This window comes from Scyliorhinus canicula, chromosome 10 (assembly GCF_902713615.1).
Source record: "Scyliorhinus canicula chromosome 10, sScyCan1.1, whole genome shotgun sequence".
Lineage (NCBI taxonomy): Eukaryota > Metazoa > Chordata > Chondrichthyes > Carcharhiniformes > Scyliorhinidae > Scyliorhinus > Scyliorhinus canicula.
In genome coordinates this window covers 82,959,601-82,977,829 of record NC_052155.1, presented here as the reverse complement: position 1 = coordinate 82,977,829, position 18,229 = coordinate 82,959,601, and the positions used below count along the sequence as shown (strand labels likewise).

General features: G+C 44.2%; 1 protein-coding gene across 1 annotated transcript in view; it reads left to right on the top strand.

Moving 5' to 3' along the window:
* Positions 1-333: 333 nt before the first annotated feature.
* The window catches only part of LOC119972488 (ras-related protein Rab-10-like), a 63,098-nt gene continuing 45,202 nt past the window's right edge, over positions 334-18,229 (top strand). The window contains exon 1 of the mRNA XM_038809260.1: positions 334-1,313. Coding sequence (XP_038665188.1) covers positions 1,169-1,313 — 145 coding nt within the window. The 5' untranslated portion in view covers positions 334-1,168. The remainder of the gene's footprint in view (positions 1,314-18,229) is intronic.

Sequence of the window (18,229 nt, the reverse complement as noted above, 5' to 3'; positions counted from 1 at the left end):
GTCCAACAGGTTTGTTTCAAATCACTAGTTTTGGGAGCACTGATTTGAAACAAACCTGGTGGACATTAACCTGGTGTTGCAAGACTTCTTACTGTCATCTGAAAAAGTGATGCTAGGATAAACAAAGTTTGACAGGTTTTGTTACTTGCCCCCGCTGTTGTTGTATCTGATCTTCCGGCGCCCACCAGGTCTGTCCCGTGCCCAGCTCCCGGGCCTCCGAGCGGCTTCTATGAGGCGCCGGGCTGCTTGTCGCCGATCGGCGGGTTGTCGGTGGGTGGAGCTCACGCGCGCGCGTTCTCCAGGTGTCGGTTGATGGGAGGGAGGGAGGGAGCACGCGGTCGAGCACGAGCGCGCGTTGAGCCCAGTTGGAGTTGGTGACCGGTCTGAGGCCGGTGCATCGTTTAACCGACGTTTTTAAAAGTGGAGAGCTTGGCGATTTACATCAGGATTAGGGAGTAAGAGAGGAATTCACGTCCCGCGTGGAATGGGGGGCGGTGGGCTGTTCAGTGCGAAGTGTGTTGTCCTTTGAGACTGTCCGGCGAAGAAATGAGACCTGGCGCTGTGTTGGCCGTGGCTCATGTCGAGTGGAATTGGCCCCATTGAAATCTCCAGTCCAGTCTGAGAACGTTTCTTTGAGGCTCGTTCTGTCCTATGGCTTTTGATTAGGTCTCATCCTTTCCTGTCTGAAGAGGAATTCAAGACTTAACTTTTTGAAGCTTGACCTATGCTACGAGGAAGTGAGGAAAGGCTTATGAAGAACTAACTGCTGAGACTTTCTCTGTGCATTAAAATATTCATTGCTCATGGGCAAGTCATATTCATTGGGAACTGACGGCTGTTCAGTGAAGCTTGTCCTGCTCACTGATCAGCTGAGGGCTGTGCATTGAGGTAACCCTGTTTATGCAAGAGAACTCTGAACATATCCATTTGGTCCTCATCCCATCTATTTCCACCCCCATTGTCTGATGAGAAAACCCAGTTTGCTGAGGAGATTAAGGTTTTTGGAAGCCTATGCACATTGAGGCTGTTCCATTCAAATAGAAATTGAGGACTGTCTATTCAAGTTAGGCTCATCTGACAAGAAGTTAATCAAAAGGAATTACCGCTTCAAGCTGAAATTCTGAATGAATATATGAATTTCATTAGGAGGATGTTTACTCTGTGACTGATGGCTTTAAAAATGGAAGATGTGAACCTGTCTGGAGAAACTCTTTCAAAAGTCATTATGGTGGGAGACTCCAATGTAGGTAAAACTGCCATCTTAAAGAGATTAACCGAGGACCGTTTCCATGCTTCATTCTTACCCACAATAGGCAAGTATTGTCTGAAAGAGCTGATTTCCTTAAGTTCCTCCAAAGCTCCAACTCCAGAAGTCACCCAAGCCAGTGAAGTTAAATTAATTGTAGAAAAGAGGACAATGTCATTTTTTAAATAAACATTGTAGCATTGCCAGGTTAAGGCCAAGATTACTGACGACTGGCCTCACTATATTTTGCAAGGTTTGTCCATTAATTTTAAGGGACTCTGTGCATATGCAAAAAGAGCAGTGCTGCTGCACATTCAGTAAATGGGGTAGATTTATTTGGTGTGCCAGATATATAATTTGTATTAAAATATTTGGTCCTTGTACACTTCAGATTTTTGAACAAACCAATGTCAAACAATACCTTTTGATACTTTATTGGAGGTTCTGCTTTAAGAGTTGTGGTAAAGAAGGCTGTCTGTCATGTTCTGTCGACTGGCCGATGTGAATGATGAGCTATGGAACATCTAGTGTAAATAATTTATTATGAAACAACTGTGTGATAAAGATAACTAGAATAAATAAAATAATAAACTACTAACACTGACTAAATATTATAGAGCTACTTCAAAATGCGTCTATCCTCCAACACAACTTACTCCCAACTCCTCAGACATAGGGTCACGTGGTGGGTTTACACTGCCACCTGGTGGTCAGAGGCTGTGTATAACATTATGTACAGAATTGTTTAATGCATATCATCACATCCTCTTTCCTTTGGAAAATGAAATTATTGACCTGCATTAGATTATTTTTACAATTCAGCATGATATGCATAACTATTTACATCTTTAAAGTATTTACAGTCGGTCGCAAGTTCAGTCTTTTGGGTTTGCGCCTTAGCCTTGTTGATCTTGTAAGTGGCTGCTGAACTTCAAAAGTTACTTCATCTTCTTTAGTTTTTGTTGATGCGGTTTCTCATGTATCGAGGTGTCTGTGTCGTGTTGTAGTTGTTCCGTATGCTGCGTCTGCTGCACTGTATGTTCTTCAGCTATTTTCAGACTGTTGAATGCTTCTTCTAGTGGTTGCATTACAAATGGTTGACTGACTTTGAGCAGAACTCTTCTATTCCTTCTCCAGATAACACCTTCATCTGTAATGATGAGTTGCGAGTTTGTACCTGCTTGAAACAGTGCGTTTGCCTGCTTAGACCATCCATTTCCTTTGGAATCTGTGATGTTCTTTGTTGAGTTTCCCAGGATGGATTAAAGTTGTAGTGCAGACAAAGAACATAAAGCTAAGTTATCAAACAAAGCTAGTTGATTTGCACAACACAAATTATGATTTGAACATGTTACAGGGTATTAACTAATAATTTAATAGAACTTACAGTCCAGAAGGAGGCCATTGGGCCCATCGAGTCTGCACCGACTCTTGGAAAGAGCACCCTACCCAAGCCCACACCACCACCCTATCCTCATAACCCAGTAACCCCACCCAACACTAAGGGCAGTTTTGGTCACTAAGGGCAATTTAGCATGGCCATTCCACCGAACCTGCACATCTTTGGACTGTAGGATGAAACCGGAGCACTCGGAGGAAACCCACGCACACACAGGGAGAACGTGCAGACTCCGCACAGACAGTGTCCCAAGCCGGGAATCGAACCTGGGACCCTGGAGCTGTGAAGCAATTGTGCTAAACACTATGCTACCGAACTGCCCGGAACACATTACACATAATGATAGCCCCCATTTCTTTGAAAATAGTTGGAAACAGTTTTCTTTGTTCAAACATGCATACATCAATAATGCAACATTTACTTTCTGGCGTTAACGCCATCATACGTGAACTTGGTATGGTCTACACACACATCTGTCTGTGCTGTCACGAATGGTAGATGTTCTTTACACAATGTCCTGCAGTCCCTTGCTCGGTTGCTATCTGGATTGCTTTCCATACCGCACGGTTTGTCAAGTATGACTACAAGTCCCAACACTTCGTTGTCATTGAATTGCAATGCATTGGTTAGCTGTTATTTGGTTTCAAAGTCGCAGCTTTCTGTAAGTTCTGTTGTTCTGTCGTTACTCTTTGTGTTCTCAAGATCAGTTCCTTTGGCTTATCTGATTCATTTTTGAACTTTTTACTATCAGTTCCCTTTGGATTATCTGATGGACCTTTGAGTGCTTTAATATCAGTTCCCTTTGGATTATCTGATGAATCTTTGAGCTCTTTGTGCTTCTCATCTGGGGTCAACTTCTCCAAGATGTCTTCAGTTTCTTGTTGACTGTTAACAATTGATATACTTTCAACTGATTTGTTCACTGTTGCACTCTCATTGTCAGCCTCTGCACACTCCAGTTGAGAACTGTCAGTCTTGTTGTTGTTCTGTGCAGCTTGTACGCCATTTGTGGTCACTTTGTCATTAGTTGCAAATGAAGTGATACTGAGATGCCGGTTTTGGACTGGGGTGAGCACAGTAACAAGTCTTACAACATCAGGTTAAAGTCCAAAAGGAGCAACTGGAGAGAGCGAAAATCACAGGTTAAAGAGGTGTGAATTGTCTCAAGCCAGGACAGTTGGTAGGATTTCGCAAGCCCAGGCCAGATGGTGGGGGATGAATGTAATGCGCAATGAATCCAAGGTCTCGGGTGAGGCCGTACTCATGTGTGCGGAACTTGGCTATAAGTTTCTGCTTGGCGATTCTGCGTTGTTGAGCATCCTGAAGGCCGCCTTGGAGAACGCTTACCTGAAGATCAGAGGCTGAATACCCTTGACTTCTGAAATGTTCCCCGACTGGAAGGGAACATTCCTGCCTGGCGATTGTCAAGCGATGTCTGTTCATCCGTTCTTCCAGCGTCTGCATGGTCTCGCCAATGTACCACGCTTCGGGACATCCTTTTCCTGCAGCGTGTGAGGTAGACAACGTTGGCCGGGCCGCACGACTGTGTACCACATACCTGGTGGGTGGTGTTCTCAGGTGTAATGGTGGTACCCATGTCGATGATCTGGCACGTCTTGCAGAGATTGCCATGGCAGGGTTGTGTGGTGTCGTGGTCGCTGTTCTGAAGGCTGGAAACAATGGTTTGTTTGAGGTTGTGCGGTTGTTTGAAGGCAAGTAGTGAGGGTGTTGGGGATGGCCTTGGCAAGATGTTCATCTTCATCGATGAAGTGTTGAAGGCTGCGAAGAAGATGTTGTTGTTTCTCCGCTCCGGGGAAGTACTGGACAACAAAGGGTACTCTGTCGGTTGTGTCCCGTGTTTGTCTTCTGAAGAGGTTGGTGCGGTTTTTTGCTGTGGCGCGTTGGAACTGTCGATCGATGAGTCGAGCGCCATATCCCGTTCGTACGAGGGCATCTTTCAGCGTCTGTAAATGTCTGTTCCACTCCTCCTCGACTGAGAAGACCCTGTGTATACGGAGGGCTTGTCCAAAGGGGATGGCTTCTTTAATGTGTTTTGGGTGGAAGCTGGAGAAGTGGAGCATCGTGAGATTATCCATGGGTTTGCGGTAAAGCAAAGTGCTGAGGTGACCGTCCTTGATGGAGATGAGTGTGTCCAAGAATGCAACCGATTCTGGAGAGTAGTCCATGGTGAGTCCGATGGTGGGATGGAACTTATTGATGTCATCATGTAGTCGTTTCAGTGATTCTTCACCGTGGGTCCAAAGGAAAAAAAATGAATCGATGTATCTGGTGTATAATGTCGGTTGACGTTCCTGTGCGGTGAGGAGGTCTTGTTCAAACTTATGCATGAAGATGTTGGCGTATTGAGGTGCGAATTTGGTACCCATGGCTGTTCCGTGTGACTGGGTGAAGAACTTGTTGTTGAAGGCGAAGACGTGATCCAGAATGAAGCGGATGAGTTGCAGAATTGCATCTCGAGATTGGCAATTTCGGTGTTGAGTACTGAGGCAGTTGCAGTAATGCCATCATCATGGGGGATGCTGGTGTAGAGTGCCGAGATGTCCATTGTGACGAGGAATGTTCCTGTTTCAACTGGTTCATGGGTGCTGAGTTTCTTTAAGAAGTCCGTTGTATTGTGACAGAAGCTGGGCTTTCCTTGTTCTCATACAGGGTCCCATTGCCTGATACAATAGGATGGCCTGGTGTGTTGGCCTTGTGTATTTTCGGGAGGCAGTAGAGATCTCCTACGTGGGATGAGAGCACGTAGGGTGCTCTGAAGGTTTGGATCCAAGAATTTGATCAGTCTGTTGAGTTGGCGGGTGTGTTCTTTGGTCGGATCTGCGGGTATCTGTCTGTAGTGTTCCTGGTTGTTGAGTTGTCGGTACACTTCTTTGCAGCAGTCTGTTCAGTCCAGTATGACAGTGGTCCCTCCTTTGTTTGCTAGTTTGATGACGATGTTGCGGTTGTCTTGAGAGCACGGATGGCGTTATGTTGTGCGTGGGTGACGTTCAGGGCTGTCTTGTGAATGCGACTGATGAATCTGGCATTAACGCGACTCCTGACGACTTGAGCATACATGTCGAGTCTAGGGCAGCGGCCTTCCGGAGGGGTCCAATTCAACTCTTTCCTCTTCGGTTGCTGTACCGCAGATCTCTCGGTTTGTTGTTCCGGTTCATTGGTTGTCTCACTGGGTTCGCTGTCGGCCTCTTGGGGTCTGTGGAAGAACTCCTGGAGCCTCATTTGCCTGATGAATTCCTCCATGTCTGCCGCGAGACTGATGGGGTCCATTTTGGTGGTGGTGCAGAAATTGAGCCCTCGGCTGACAACTTTGATTTCGTCTGGTTGAAGGGTGTAGTCCGACAAGTTGACAATAGATTTCCCTTTATTGTTTTCTACTGTGGTACCGGGGGTTCCTTGGTTGATGCTGGTGGTGATGGCGAGTTTCTCAAGCTTCCTGTTCTTGGTGTGCTTATAAGTGGCGTAGTATTGTTGTCTCATCTGTTTGGCGGTATTCTGCAGCTGATCTGCTGCGTCCTGAGTGCAAGTTCAGAATATGGACCATATCTTGGTTTCCACGTTTCGGAGTCTGCTGCAAAGCTGGTGTATGAGGTGCTTGAGGAGTGTTCGAGAGGTGCAATGGCAGAGTCTTTCAGCGTAGTCTGTGTTGTAGGTCGACTTGAGTGGGTTTGTGATTTGTAGCCCTTTCGGGATCTTGTCTGAACTCTTGCATCTTTATAGAAACTTAATGTCATTGTCTATATGCACGGTCTTCTTGGAGATTCTCTCCACTTTGAGCCAGCAGTTTGCAGTGTCGATGGTAGCCATGATGTGGAGATGCCGGCATCGGACTGGGGTGAACACAGTAAAAAGTCTAACAATACCAGGTTAAAAGTCCAACAGGTTTGTTTCGAATCACTAGCTTTTGGTGCACTGCTCCTTCCTCGGGTGAATGAAAAGGTTCCAGAAACATATATATAGACAGAGTGAAAGATGCAATACGATACTTTGAATGCAAGTCTTTGCAGGTAATTACATCTACAGCACCAAACAACCCTGCCATGGCAATCTCTGCAAGACGTCCCAGATCATCGACATGGGTACCACCATTACATGTGAGAACACCACCCACCAGGTATGTGGTCCATAATCGTGCAACTCGGTCAACATTGTCTACCTCATACACTTTGGACAGGAGATACGCAGGGGTGCAGAACCAGCACTTTTAGACAGAAGGAGGGAGCTACAGGCTAGTTTTAATCGATTATCCATTGGGAAAGGCGGTGCGCCAATTAAGGCAGGCAAGGGGCGTGGTTTATGAGCATGGGGAGAAGGCAGGGCGTATGTTGGCAGGCCAATTCCGAGGGAGACGATGAAGAGGGAAATTGTCCAGGTGCGGATTAGGTCAGGGAAATTGGTGGTTGCTCCAAACCAGATTAACAGGGTGTTTGAGGAGCTCTATGAAAATTTGTATAGGTCGGAGCCCCAGAGGTGGATCAGGGGATGCGGGAGTTCCTATACGTCTGGAGTACCCGAGGTTGGGGGAGGAAGATAGCGCCACATTGGAGAGGTTGGCACGGGAACAGGAGCTAATTGGGAAGATGAAGTCGGGGAAGGTGGCAGGACCAAATGGGATCCGAGTGGAATATAAATTTAAGGACAAGTTGGCTTCGCTGATGATGGGGATGTTTGAGGAAGCGATAGGGAAGGGGGTGCTACCACAAACACTGGGGCAGACCTCAATCTCCTTGTTGCTGAAGAAAGATAAGGACTCAACGGTGTGTGGGTTTTAACCTGGTATTGTTAGACTTTTTACTGTGTTCACCCCAGTCCGATGCCGGCATCTCCACATCATGGCTACCATCGACACTGCAAACTGCTGGCTCAAAGTGGAGAGAATCTCCAAGAAGACCGTGCATATAGACAATGACATTAAGTTTCTATAAAGATGCAAGAGTTCAGACAAGATCCCGAAAGGGCTACAAATCACAAACCCACTCAAGTCGACCTACAACACAGACTACGCTGAAAGACTCTGCCATTGCACCTCTCGAACACTCCTCAAGCCTATATCATTACTGAATGTGGGTGCCAAGATATTAGCGAAGGTACTGGCGGCTAGGTTGGAGGGGTGCCTCCCAAAGGTAATATGGGTGGACCAGACAGGGTTCATGAAAGGGAGGCATGCAAAGCGGCGATGTAGTCCCCCTTAGCTGGCCACTGGAATGGAATTCTCATACGGGGCGGAGGGGGGAGCGGTTGGTGTAATAACTCTCACCAGGCCCACAGAGGTACCCTAATCGATCTGCTCGCTGGAGTCATGGAATACGAGCTTCACTGTTCGTGGGCGGAGGCCCACCCAGTTGAGGCTCGTAATTAGACTGCATAAATGCTGGTATGGGCAGGGACTGTCATCCACATAGCCCCGATTGGGACTTACGGTGGGTGTGTATGCCATGCTAGCGGCTGTCCTTTGACCTTGTATAAATCACCATTTACTTAACTACCTGGCATTCAAGGTCTTCATAAATACATTGAAAACAACATTGTTGGCGAAGGTGGGCTGTGGGGGTAGGTTGGGGGTTGGGGGGGGGGGGGGTGGGATTGGATCGGGAAATTGCCAGCGCAAGCTGTGTTTTGGAATCCCCGTAGGATTTCCCACACCTGTTGCTGATCCTGTCCCTGAAAACAAGAAAATCCACCCAGTGTTTTTTTACCATTTGATACAGTAAAAGGTTTTTCTTTTCAAAACATTTTTGATTTTACGAGGGTCCATAAGACCATAAGACATTCGGCCCATTGGGTCTCATTCAATGAGATCATTATGATCTAATATGATAATCCTCAACTCCACTTTACCCCCTTATCCCCATAGCCCTTCATTCCCTTACTGATTAAAAATCTGTGTATCTCAGCCCCCTGAGAATCTTGTATGTCTTAATAAGACCGTCTCTCATTGTTCGAAACTCCAGTGAGTACAGGCCCATCCTACTCAACCTCTTCTCATTAGAAAATCCGTCCATACTCGGGATCTTCCTAGTGAACCTTCTCTGGACTGCCTCCAATGCCATTATATCTTTCCGTAGATAAGGGGGCCAAACCAGTTCACAGTATTCCAGGTGTGATATAACCAGTGCCTTATATAGTTTTAGCAAGACTTCCCCATTTTTATACTCCATTCCCTTCGAAAGAAAGGCCAAAATTCCATTTGTCTACCCTGTAACTTGCTGAACTTGAATGCTAGCTTTTTGCAATTTATGCACAAATCCCTCTCTGATGCAGCTATCTGCAGTTTTTCTCTATTTAAATAATATTCAGCTCCTTCATTCTTCCACCATAACTTCACAATTTCCTACATTATATTCCATCTGCCAAAGTTTTGCCCATTTACTTAACCTGTCTTTATCCCTTTGTTGACTCTTTGTTTCATCCTCACCACTTGTCTCCCCACCTATTTATGTGCCGTCTGCAAAATTGGCAACAGTGCATTAACTTCCCTCATCCAAGTCATTAATGTATATTGTAAATAATTGTGGCCCCACAATTTTGTGGGCCCTCTGGCTCTCCACTAGTTACAGGTTGCATCCTGAAAATTATCCTCTTATCCCAACTCTCTCTTTTATTAGTTAGCTAATCCTTTATGGGCTCTTATTAAGTAGGCTTTGAATGGTACCTTATTAACTGGGCAGCAGGGTAGCATGGTGGTTAGCATAAATGCTTCACAGCTCCAGGGTCCCAGGTTTGATTCCCAGCTGGGTCACTGTGTGGAGTCTGCACGTCCTCCCCCTGTGTGCGTGGGTTTCCTCCGGGTGCTCCGGTTTTCTCCCACAGTCCAAAGATGTGCGGGTTAGGTGGATTGGCCATGCTAAATTGCCCGTAGTGTCCTAATAAAAGTAAGGTTAAGGGGGGGGTTGTTGGGTTACGGGTATAGGGTGGATATGTGGGTTTGAGTAGGGTGATCATGGCTCGGCACAACATTGAGGGCCGAAGGGCCTGTTCTGTGCTGTACTGTTCTATTCTATTAACTGCTTTTTGGAAATCCAAGTATATTACATTTACTGGTTCCCCTTCATCTATCCTATTTGTTGCCACCTCAAAGAGTGCTAATAAATTTGTCAACCATGATTTCCCCTTCATGAAGTCATGCTAACTCTGTTTGAATATCATGCATTTCTAAATGGTCTGTTTTACATCCTTTTTAATGGACTGTAATGTTTTCCTAATGACCAATGTGAAGTAAACTGGACTATAGTTAGTTACCTGTTTTCTCCCCCTACATTTTGAATAAGGGTGTTACATTAAGAGTTTTCCAATTTTCTGGGACTTTTCCAGAATTCAAGCATTATTGGAAGATTACTACCAGTGTATCCACTATCTATGTAAGTACTTCCTTTAATATCTTAAGATGGGCGGCACGGTAGCACAATGGTTAGCACAGTTGCTTCACAGCTCCAGGGTCCCAGGTTCTTCGGTCACTATCTGTGCGGAGTCTGCATGTACTTCCCGTGTCTGCATGGGTTTCCTCTGGGTGCTCCGATTTCCTGCCACAGTCCAAAGATGTGCAGGGTAGGTGGATTGGCCATGATAAAATTGCTCTTCGTGTCCAAAAAAAGTCAGGTAGTGTTCTGGGTTACGGGAATGCAGTGGAGGCGTGGGCTTGAGTGGAGTGCTCTTTCCAAGGGCCGATGCAGATTCGATGGGCGAGTGGCCTCCTTCTGCACTGTAAATTCTATGCTTTCTATGGAGTGGCCTCCTTCTGCACTGTAAATTCTATGCTTTCTATGATACAACCCATCAGGTCCAGGCAACTAATTGGCCTTTCGCCCCATTCGTTTCCCTAGTACTTTTTCTTCAGTGATACTGTCTTTATTTCCAACCCCCCTTTTGCTTCTTGATTATTTTGTATTTTTGGAATGTCTTCCACCATGAAGACTGATGCAAAGTATTTATTTAACTCCTGTCATTTCCTGCTTCCCCATTATTATTCCCCAGTCTCATTCTCTAAGGGTTCTATGTTCACTTTGGCCTCTTTCTTCCGTTTTCTATATTTAAAGAAGTTCTTACTATTTGTTATATTACTTGCTAATTTACCCTCATAGTTTATCGTCTCCCTTTTTATTTTTGTTGGTCATGTTTGTTGGGTTTTAAAACTTTACTAATCCTCTGGCCTACCACTAGTCTTTGCCACATTGTATGATTTTTCTTTTTGTTTAATGCTGTCCTCAACTTCCATGGTTGATTTATCCCTTTCCCAGCATCCTTCTTCCTCATTGGGATATATCTTTGTTGTGAGACATGAACTATTTTCGTTAACTTCTGCCATTGTCGATTAACCATACTTTCTGCTGAACGTCTTTGCCACTCCACTCCAGCCAACTCTGCCCTCATTCTTTTGTAATTACTCTTCTTTAAGTTTAGCGAAATTGTTTCTAACCCAAGTTTCTCGCTCTCAAAATGTATGCTAAATTCTATCATGTTATGGTCACTGTTTCCAAGGGGATCTTTTATGCTGAGATTGTTTATTAAACTTGCTTCACTACACATTACCAGATCTAAAATAGCCGATCCATGGTTGAATCTGCAAAATAATGTTTAAGGAAACTGTTCCAAATATACTCTATGAATTCTTCCTCATGACTCCCTCTGCCAATTTGATTTTCCTAATCATAGAAACATGGAAAATAGGAGCAGGAATAGGCCATTCGGCCCTTCAAGCCTCCCCGCCATTCATTGTGATCATGGGTGATCATCCAATTCAGTGGCCTGTTCCTGCCTTCCCATCCCCCCCACCCCGCCGTATCCTTGGATCCCTTTCGCCACAAGAGCTATATCCAACTCTTTATTGAGAATATACAATGCATTGGCCTCAACTACTTTCTGTGGTAGCGAATTCCACAAGAGCACCTCTCTGGGTGCAGAAATTTATCCTCATTTCAATCCTAAATGCTCCAGCCCGTATCCTCAGACTGTGACTCCTGGTTCTGGATTCCCCCAGCATTGGGAACATCCTGCATCTATCCTGTCGAATCCTGTTTGAATTTTATAGGATTCTGTAAGATCCCCCCTCATTCTTCTGAACTCCAGTGAATACAATCCTAACTGACTTAATCTCTCCTTATACATCATTCTTGCCATCCCGGGAATCAGTTTGGTAAATTTTCTCTGCACTCGCTCTATAGCAAGAACATCATTCCTCAGATAAGTAGAGCAAATCTGCACAAAATATTTCAGGTATGGTCTCACCATAAGTCCTGTATAATTGCAGCAAGACGTCCCTGTTCCTGCACTTGGATCCTCTCGCTATGAAGGCCAACATATCATATGCCTTCTTTTACTCCTGCTGCAAGTGCATGCTTACCTTCAGCGACTGGTGTATGAGGATACCCAGGTCTCATTGTATGTTTTCCTTTCTCTTATCCGCCTTCCTGTTTTTGCTACCAAAGTGGATAACTTGTCATTTATCAATATTATTCTGCATCTGCTGTGCATTTGCCCACTCACTCAAATCACACTGAAGCATCTCGGCACCCTCCTCACAGCTCACTCTCACCCCCAGCTTTGTGTCATCTGCAAATTTGGAGATATTACATTTGGACATAAAGATTAAATTCACCCATGATTAATGTACTGCCTTTTATACATGCCCTCATTATCTCCTGATCTATTCTCTGTCCTACAGTACAGTTACTGTTAGGGGGCCGACAGACTACTCCCACCAGTGTCTTCTTCCCCTTATTAATTTTTCCTCTACCCATATGGATTCTAAATTGTTAAGAACCCTGCTGATGTTACCTGCGAGAGTGTCTCAAAAACCCCAAGGATAACTTGAAACACTGGTTCTTAATGGTGTATTTTTGTTTGGCATAATGTGAGAAAACAGTGTACAACCCAGTGGGGAGCCAGTCCAGTTGTTGTGAAAACATTAATAAAGAATATTAAAGTAAAAGAAAAGCAAAAAGACACAACAAAAGGCTAACATACACTATGACATTTAACTGCATGAATAACTAAATACACCTTGCTATCTGAAGTTACCTCTTGTTTCCAAAATATACCCACGTTCCCTGAACTCACTGAGAAACCCCTTTTCCCAAGCAATATCCAATTTTAGTAAATCTGCAGGTAAAATCCAGTTAATAGTGACCATACAATACCACTTAGACCAAGCTTGGGAAACCATCTCTTCCTGGTTCTGCGAAGGCACAAAACTGTGTCTTTTAGAGAATATGTGTAATCTGCTCTGGCTCTAAATGTTCCATGGACCAGGCCTCCGTGGCTTGGATCACAGATGAAACTGGCCTGTCTGACTGTTAGATGGAGAACTAGCCAGCATCCCCAATGAGGGTGCTAACAGTTATATTTATCAGTCTCTTTGATATTCCCCTCTGTGGGTTCTGCTGTCTACCTCTCCCAAATCCCTTGCCTTTAGAAGTTAACATTTGTTTAGCCCCACTGATCTCTGGTAACAATGTTTCTGATATGGTAATTTGCACCTCAATGTTTCTAGACTCCTGCTAATCTTGTTACTGGACACATCACATATCATTATTCCTCAAGATGTCTGCTAGCCTTGTTACTTGTCTGTTATTTTATTTTCATCTCAAGTTGACTGTTAATCTCGTTAACTTCCCACATTCCTAACAACATCTTCTGATCCAAGGTCATGTCTTGCTATCATACTTATTCCATCTCATACCGACAAACTATCCCACCACCCTTTTCTTACTGCCTGTCCTTACGAAAAGTCACATACTTAGTTCCTAGTGTTGATCTCCTTGTAACCACGTCTCTGTCAAGGCTAGAAGATCATTCCCATTAACATCAATTTGTGCTGTTAATTCGTTCATTTTGTTCCAAATACTATGTGCATTTAAGGAAAGAGCCATTAATTTTACCTTGTTAGCATTTGTTCTCCCTTTGACCCTATTTTCTGCCGTATTTTATGTTTGTTCACTCGGTTCCTTCCTGTCACACTCTGCGTATCATTATGCAAATAGCTGCCTTGCAATACTGCCATATCCTTTTGCTTTGTAAGCCTATGCACCCCCTGTCAAGAACCCCACCCCCATTCCATTTAGTTTAAAGCCCTCTCTACTTCCCTCGTGTGGTGAATGTGTTGCTACTGCTATTCACACTGTATTGTACTGTACTATGTTGATGCCCCTGTGGGCCCTGCCTGTGGCACCGCCCCCTCGGGGGTGGTATATAAACCTGCAGCCTGTAGGCGACACTCAGTACAGAGCAGTCGCAGGAAGGCACAGATCTAGCTTATTAAAACCACTGTTCAATTCTACTAATCGTCTCGCGTGAATTGATGAAACAGTGTGATGAACTGTGTGAAACAGGGGCTGGTTTAGCTCACAGGGCTAAATCGCTGGCTTTTAAAGCAGGCCAGCAGCACGGTTCAATTCCCGTACCAGCCTCCCCGGACAGGCGCCGGAATGTGGCGACTAGGGGCTTTTCACAGTAACTTCAGTGAAGCCTACTCGTGACAATAAGCGATTTTCATTTCATGGGCGCATCACCTAGTACTTCAGTTTGCAAGAACGCTGGCCCCAGCACGGTTCAGATGTAAACCTTCCAGCCAGTGCCTCACAAACTGAACCCCAGTTATCCAACATCAGTCTGTAAGCTACATATTCATTCCTCTAATTTTCACACAGTTCAGGTAATAATCCAAAGATTATAACCTTAGATGTTCTGTTGTTTAATTTAGTGCCTAGTTCCTCTAACCTTCTGCAGAACCTGTTTCCTCATTCAACCTATGTCATTGCTACCTACATGAACTACGACAACAGGATCTTCCTCCTCCCATTGCAAGTTCCTCTTCAATCTGGAGCAAAGGCCCCGAACACTGGCACTTGATAGGCAAGACAGCCGTCTGGACTCTCGCTCCTGATTGGACAGAGAGTGTCTGTATTTATATGTTCTAAATAAAGGGGCTAGCTGAGCCCAGGTGCAGCAGAGACCAGTTCAAAGTAGTTTCCTTAATTAGCTTTCCAGCTGCTGCTAGTAGATAGTTTCTACCTCCCTACTTTGGCACCTGGATGAGACAAGATGTTAAACAGTACTTGCAGTTAAATGTTAAACACAAATACAAATAATATTCGATTTTTAGTAAGATATTTAAAATTTCCTAATTCTCACCAAACTTCCACACTCTGTCCGAAGTTGAACTCAGTCAGAACACACTATTCGTGCCCCAGAGGAAATCCCATCTTGACCAGTTTGCTGTAAGTTTTTTGAAGCAGTTATGAAACAAGTGACTTTCCAGAACAAAGTTCAATTCCAAATTCTAAAAATACAAATGTGCAAGGGGGCTTTTTGGGCAGCATCTATGTTTCTTAGTGAGAACAGTGTCTATGATGAGGTAGCCTTCTGCTACCTAATCTATGGTTTCCTTTAGGAGCTACCTTAGTACGAGGAGGAAGAGAGCTGACTTTTGTTGCATGTTCATACAGGCTTCCTGGGACACGATTGGCTTGCTATCTCCTTGAGCAAGGAAGTAACATCATTTTGCAACTACCGATGCTATAGGTGATGTTGAGGTGACTTCCAGGGACTGCTTGCTTTGTGGTACCACATAGATAATTTGAGTGGAGTGGCTCGGTTGTGAGGATGAGTTCTGACCGAATACATATTATCCTATTTATGTCATAACGCTGCTGCTAGGAATTCTCTCAACATGTCTTGCCATCTGTATTAGTGCCATATTAGTGAGCTTGCTGAAACCTTTGTCAGATTCATGTCCAGATGACTTATTAAGTATAGTGAATGTGAACAGAATCAACTCAAGAACATTTCAGCCGAAATCTCATCGCATCAGTTACATTATTCATAGTTATGAGGACCTCTAGCTGAAGTGGAGGTGTTGCTGTGGCTGCCCTGGAGCTGTCCATAACTCTTGGTTAGACTATAGTTTTATGAAACGGTGAAATATCATTGCACAGATATGCATGATGGATACACACACACAAACCTCCATCCCTGAATATTCTGTTAAGTTTTGCATGGTTCTTTGTATGCTCAGAAGATTCCATAAATTAAAGACGCTGAGAAAATTGTTTTGAAGGCCATTTCTGGGGTGAAAGATCTGTTCTTATAGCACCATTTCAATTGGTGCTTTGCAAACTACATCAATTCCCTGGGCACAGACAGTGCCATGGGCTGCTACCTATGACCTGTGTTTGGTTTGACCATAGATATAATTGAAGAAACCTGTGAAGGAAACAGCTCGTGGCACAGACAACTCTCAGGAAAATGGACATAGTATGCCTACAGTATCTTGTCTACCTATATATTTTTTGGTCTTGAAGAATTCCCAGTTATTTATGAAAGCAGCTTCACTGTGCAAGGACTACGCTTCCAGGTAGAAAAGTACTTTGCAACCCTTTTGAACCAATCTTCATTTATGTCACTACTAGGGCCACTATGTTACTTGCTTTTGTCATTTGCTCCTAAGTTCTGTGTCTGGTTGTGAAAACCCTATGACATATTTTGAGTATTTCCAAGATTTTCTGTTTTTATTTCAAATTTCCAACATCCATAATACTTTGTTCTTGTCTTGCGATGCAATGGGTGGGATTTGGCAGGAGTTTCTGCAACGGAGGGTGCGATCAACGGGATATACTGTTGACAGCAGTGGGACTGAAAGATCCCGCTGATGGCCAGCTGCCTCCGCTGCCGCTAAACACTCCATGGGGGGCTGAAAATCGCGCCCAGTGTGTTTGGGTGATTTGCCTATTTTATCTGAATAGTTGTAAGTATGTGAAAGCTACAATATGTTTTGAGACTTGTAACATTGGTAGATGTGTAAGGGTGAGATGAAGCATGAGTCTTGATTGCCAAAGATAGTTGATGAGTGAGTTTATGGGGAGGTGATGCAATGAGGTTGGTGGTGCTGTTGATAAGCTATGATATTTTAAGATACATTCACTGTTCTTGACCACTTTTGTGAAGTCATTGAACCTTTTTGGTACTGTATCCAGTTCCTCAGGGCCATGTCCTGGCATTGTCTCCTGTGGCTATCTGCTCCCATTGTCTTCACAGTGTATGTCTGGAGACCCCTTGTGGTAAGATGCCTTTTCTTCCTCTCCAGCTCCTGAGCAAAGGCCTCCAATGATGAGAATCTTAGAACATGGGAACCCTCTCTCTAGCCTGCTGCTTCTTTGCTCTGGTTTCTTGTTCCTGAGAAAGTCTTCATCCACTTCAACCACCTGCTGCAGACAGAATGTAGCAACGCTATAAGAGCTGTAGGTTGATTTTAAGAAGTGCATGCTAACTTTACCTGGTGCTAGCTTTGCACAAACCTGGACACCCTAATGAGCATGCAACCACTCAGTGGCATATTTAATATTGGGCTGTAGGCCACAGTCATGGAGATGAGCGGTCATGGAATAATTGCATATTGCTATCTCTGTGCCCACTGACTGGCTTTATTCAATTTTTAGCCTTGAGACCCCAGGAGTTCCTGCAGCGGAGGCGGGGCAGAGATTGATTTGGGGGTGGTGATGGGTGATAAAGTGAATTGAAATGTAAACATGTGACACCTGGCTTCTGAAAAGGCTGAAGCTAGGACTCTTTTTTTCAATAAAAAGAGAAAACTGAAGGATGACGTGATAGCAGTCCGTAAGATTTTGAACAGGTTCATGAAGGTGCACTTGGAGAGGATATTTCCATTTGTGGAGGAGTTCCAAAATGAGATGGCACTGAAAATCCCACTGGAATTCAAGAGAATTCAGGGTGAGGATGTATATCTGGCAACCACTTGGAATAGTTGAGCCTAGCATAAATGCATTTTAACAGATAACATGGTAGATAACTTTAACAAGCTAACAAGGTATGCACGTAAAGGAAACTAGATGGAGTATATGAGGGAGAAAAGAATAGAAGGATTTGTTGTTTTGTTGAGGTGAAGTAAGTTGGAGAGGGGCTTGTTTGGAGCATAGAAATGTTAGACTAAAATTCTGGTGTAAATTCTATCTAACAATGGAGATGGTGGTGTTGGGGGGTTGGGGTAGTGCCAGGGTGTTGTTGAGGGTACTGTAGGCTGCCAGTCAGGGAGAGATAGAAGGACAGATATGTAGGCCAATCACAGAGAAATTTAAAAATAATAGGTTAGTAATCAGACAATTTCAACTTCCCCAATATTAACTAGGATAGTCAAAGTGTGAAAGGTTTAGAGGGGGTGGAATTGTTAAAATGCATCAAGGAGAGCCTTTTATGCGAGTATGTAGAAAGTCCTACAAAAGAGGATGTGACATGTGAAATATTCAAAATTCAAAGGGTTAATGTCATATAATTCACCACGAGATGGAGCTAGATGCATAACTACGTAAAGCACTGACTCACAGGCTTCTGGGATAAGGCTAGAGAGTGCTAGAAAGAGTGCAGAGGAGAGGTCTAGAGAGTGTAAAGTACAGTTATAGATAGTGTATAAAGAATGGTGTTAGTAGAGTGTAGATTACTAGATTCTTTGTTAATTAACTTAGCTTCTGTGGTCTTTATGAACACTTCGACATCCATCCTGATAACAGAATCACAAATAACACCACATGGTACCAGATGTGTGTTCCTAAAAGTAAGCA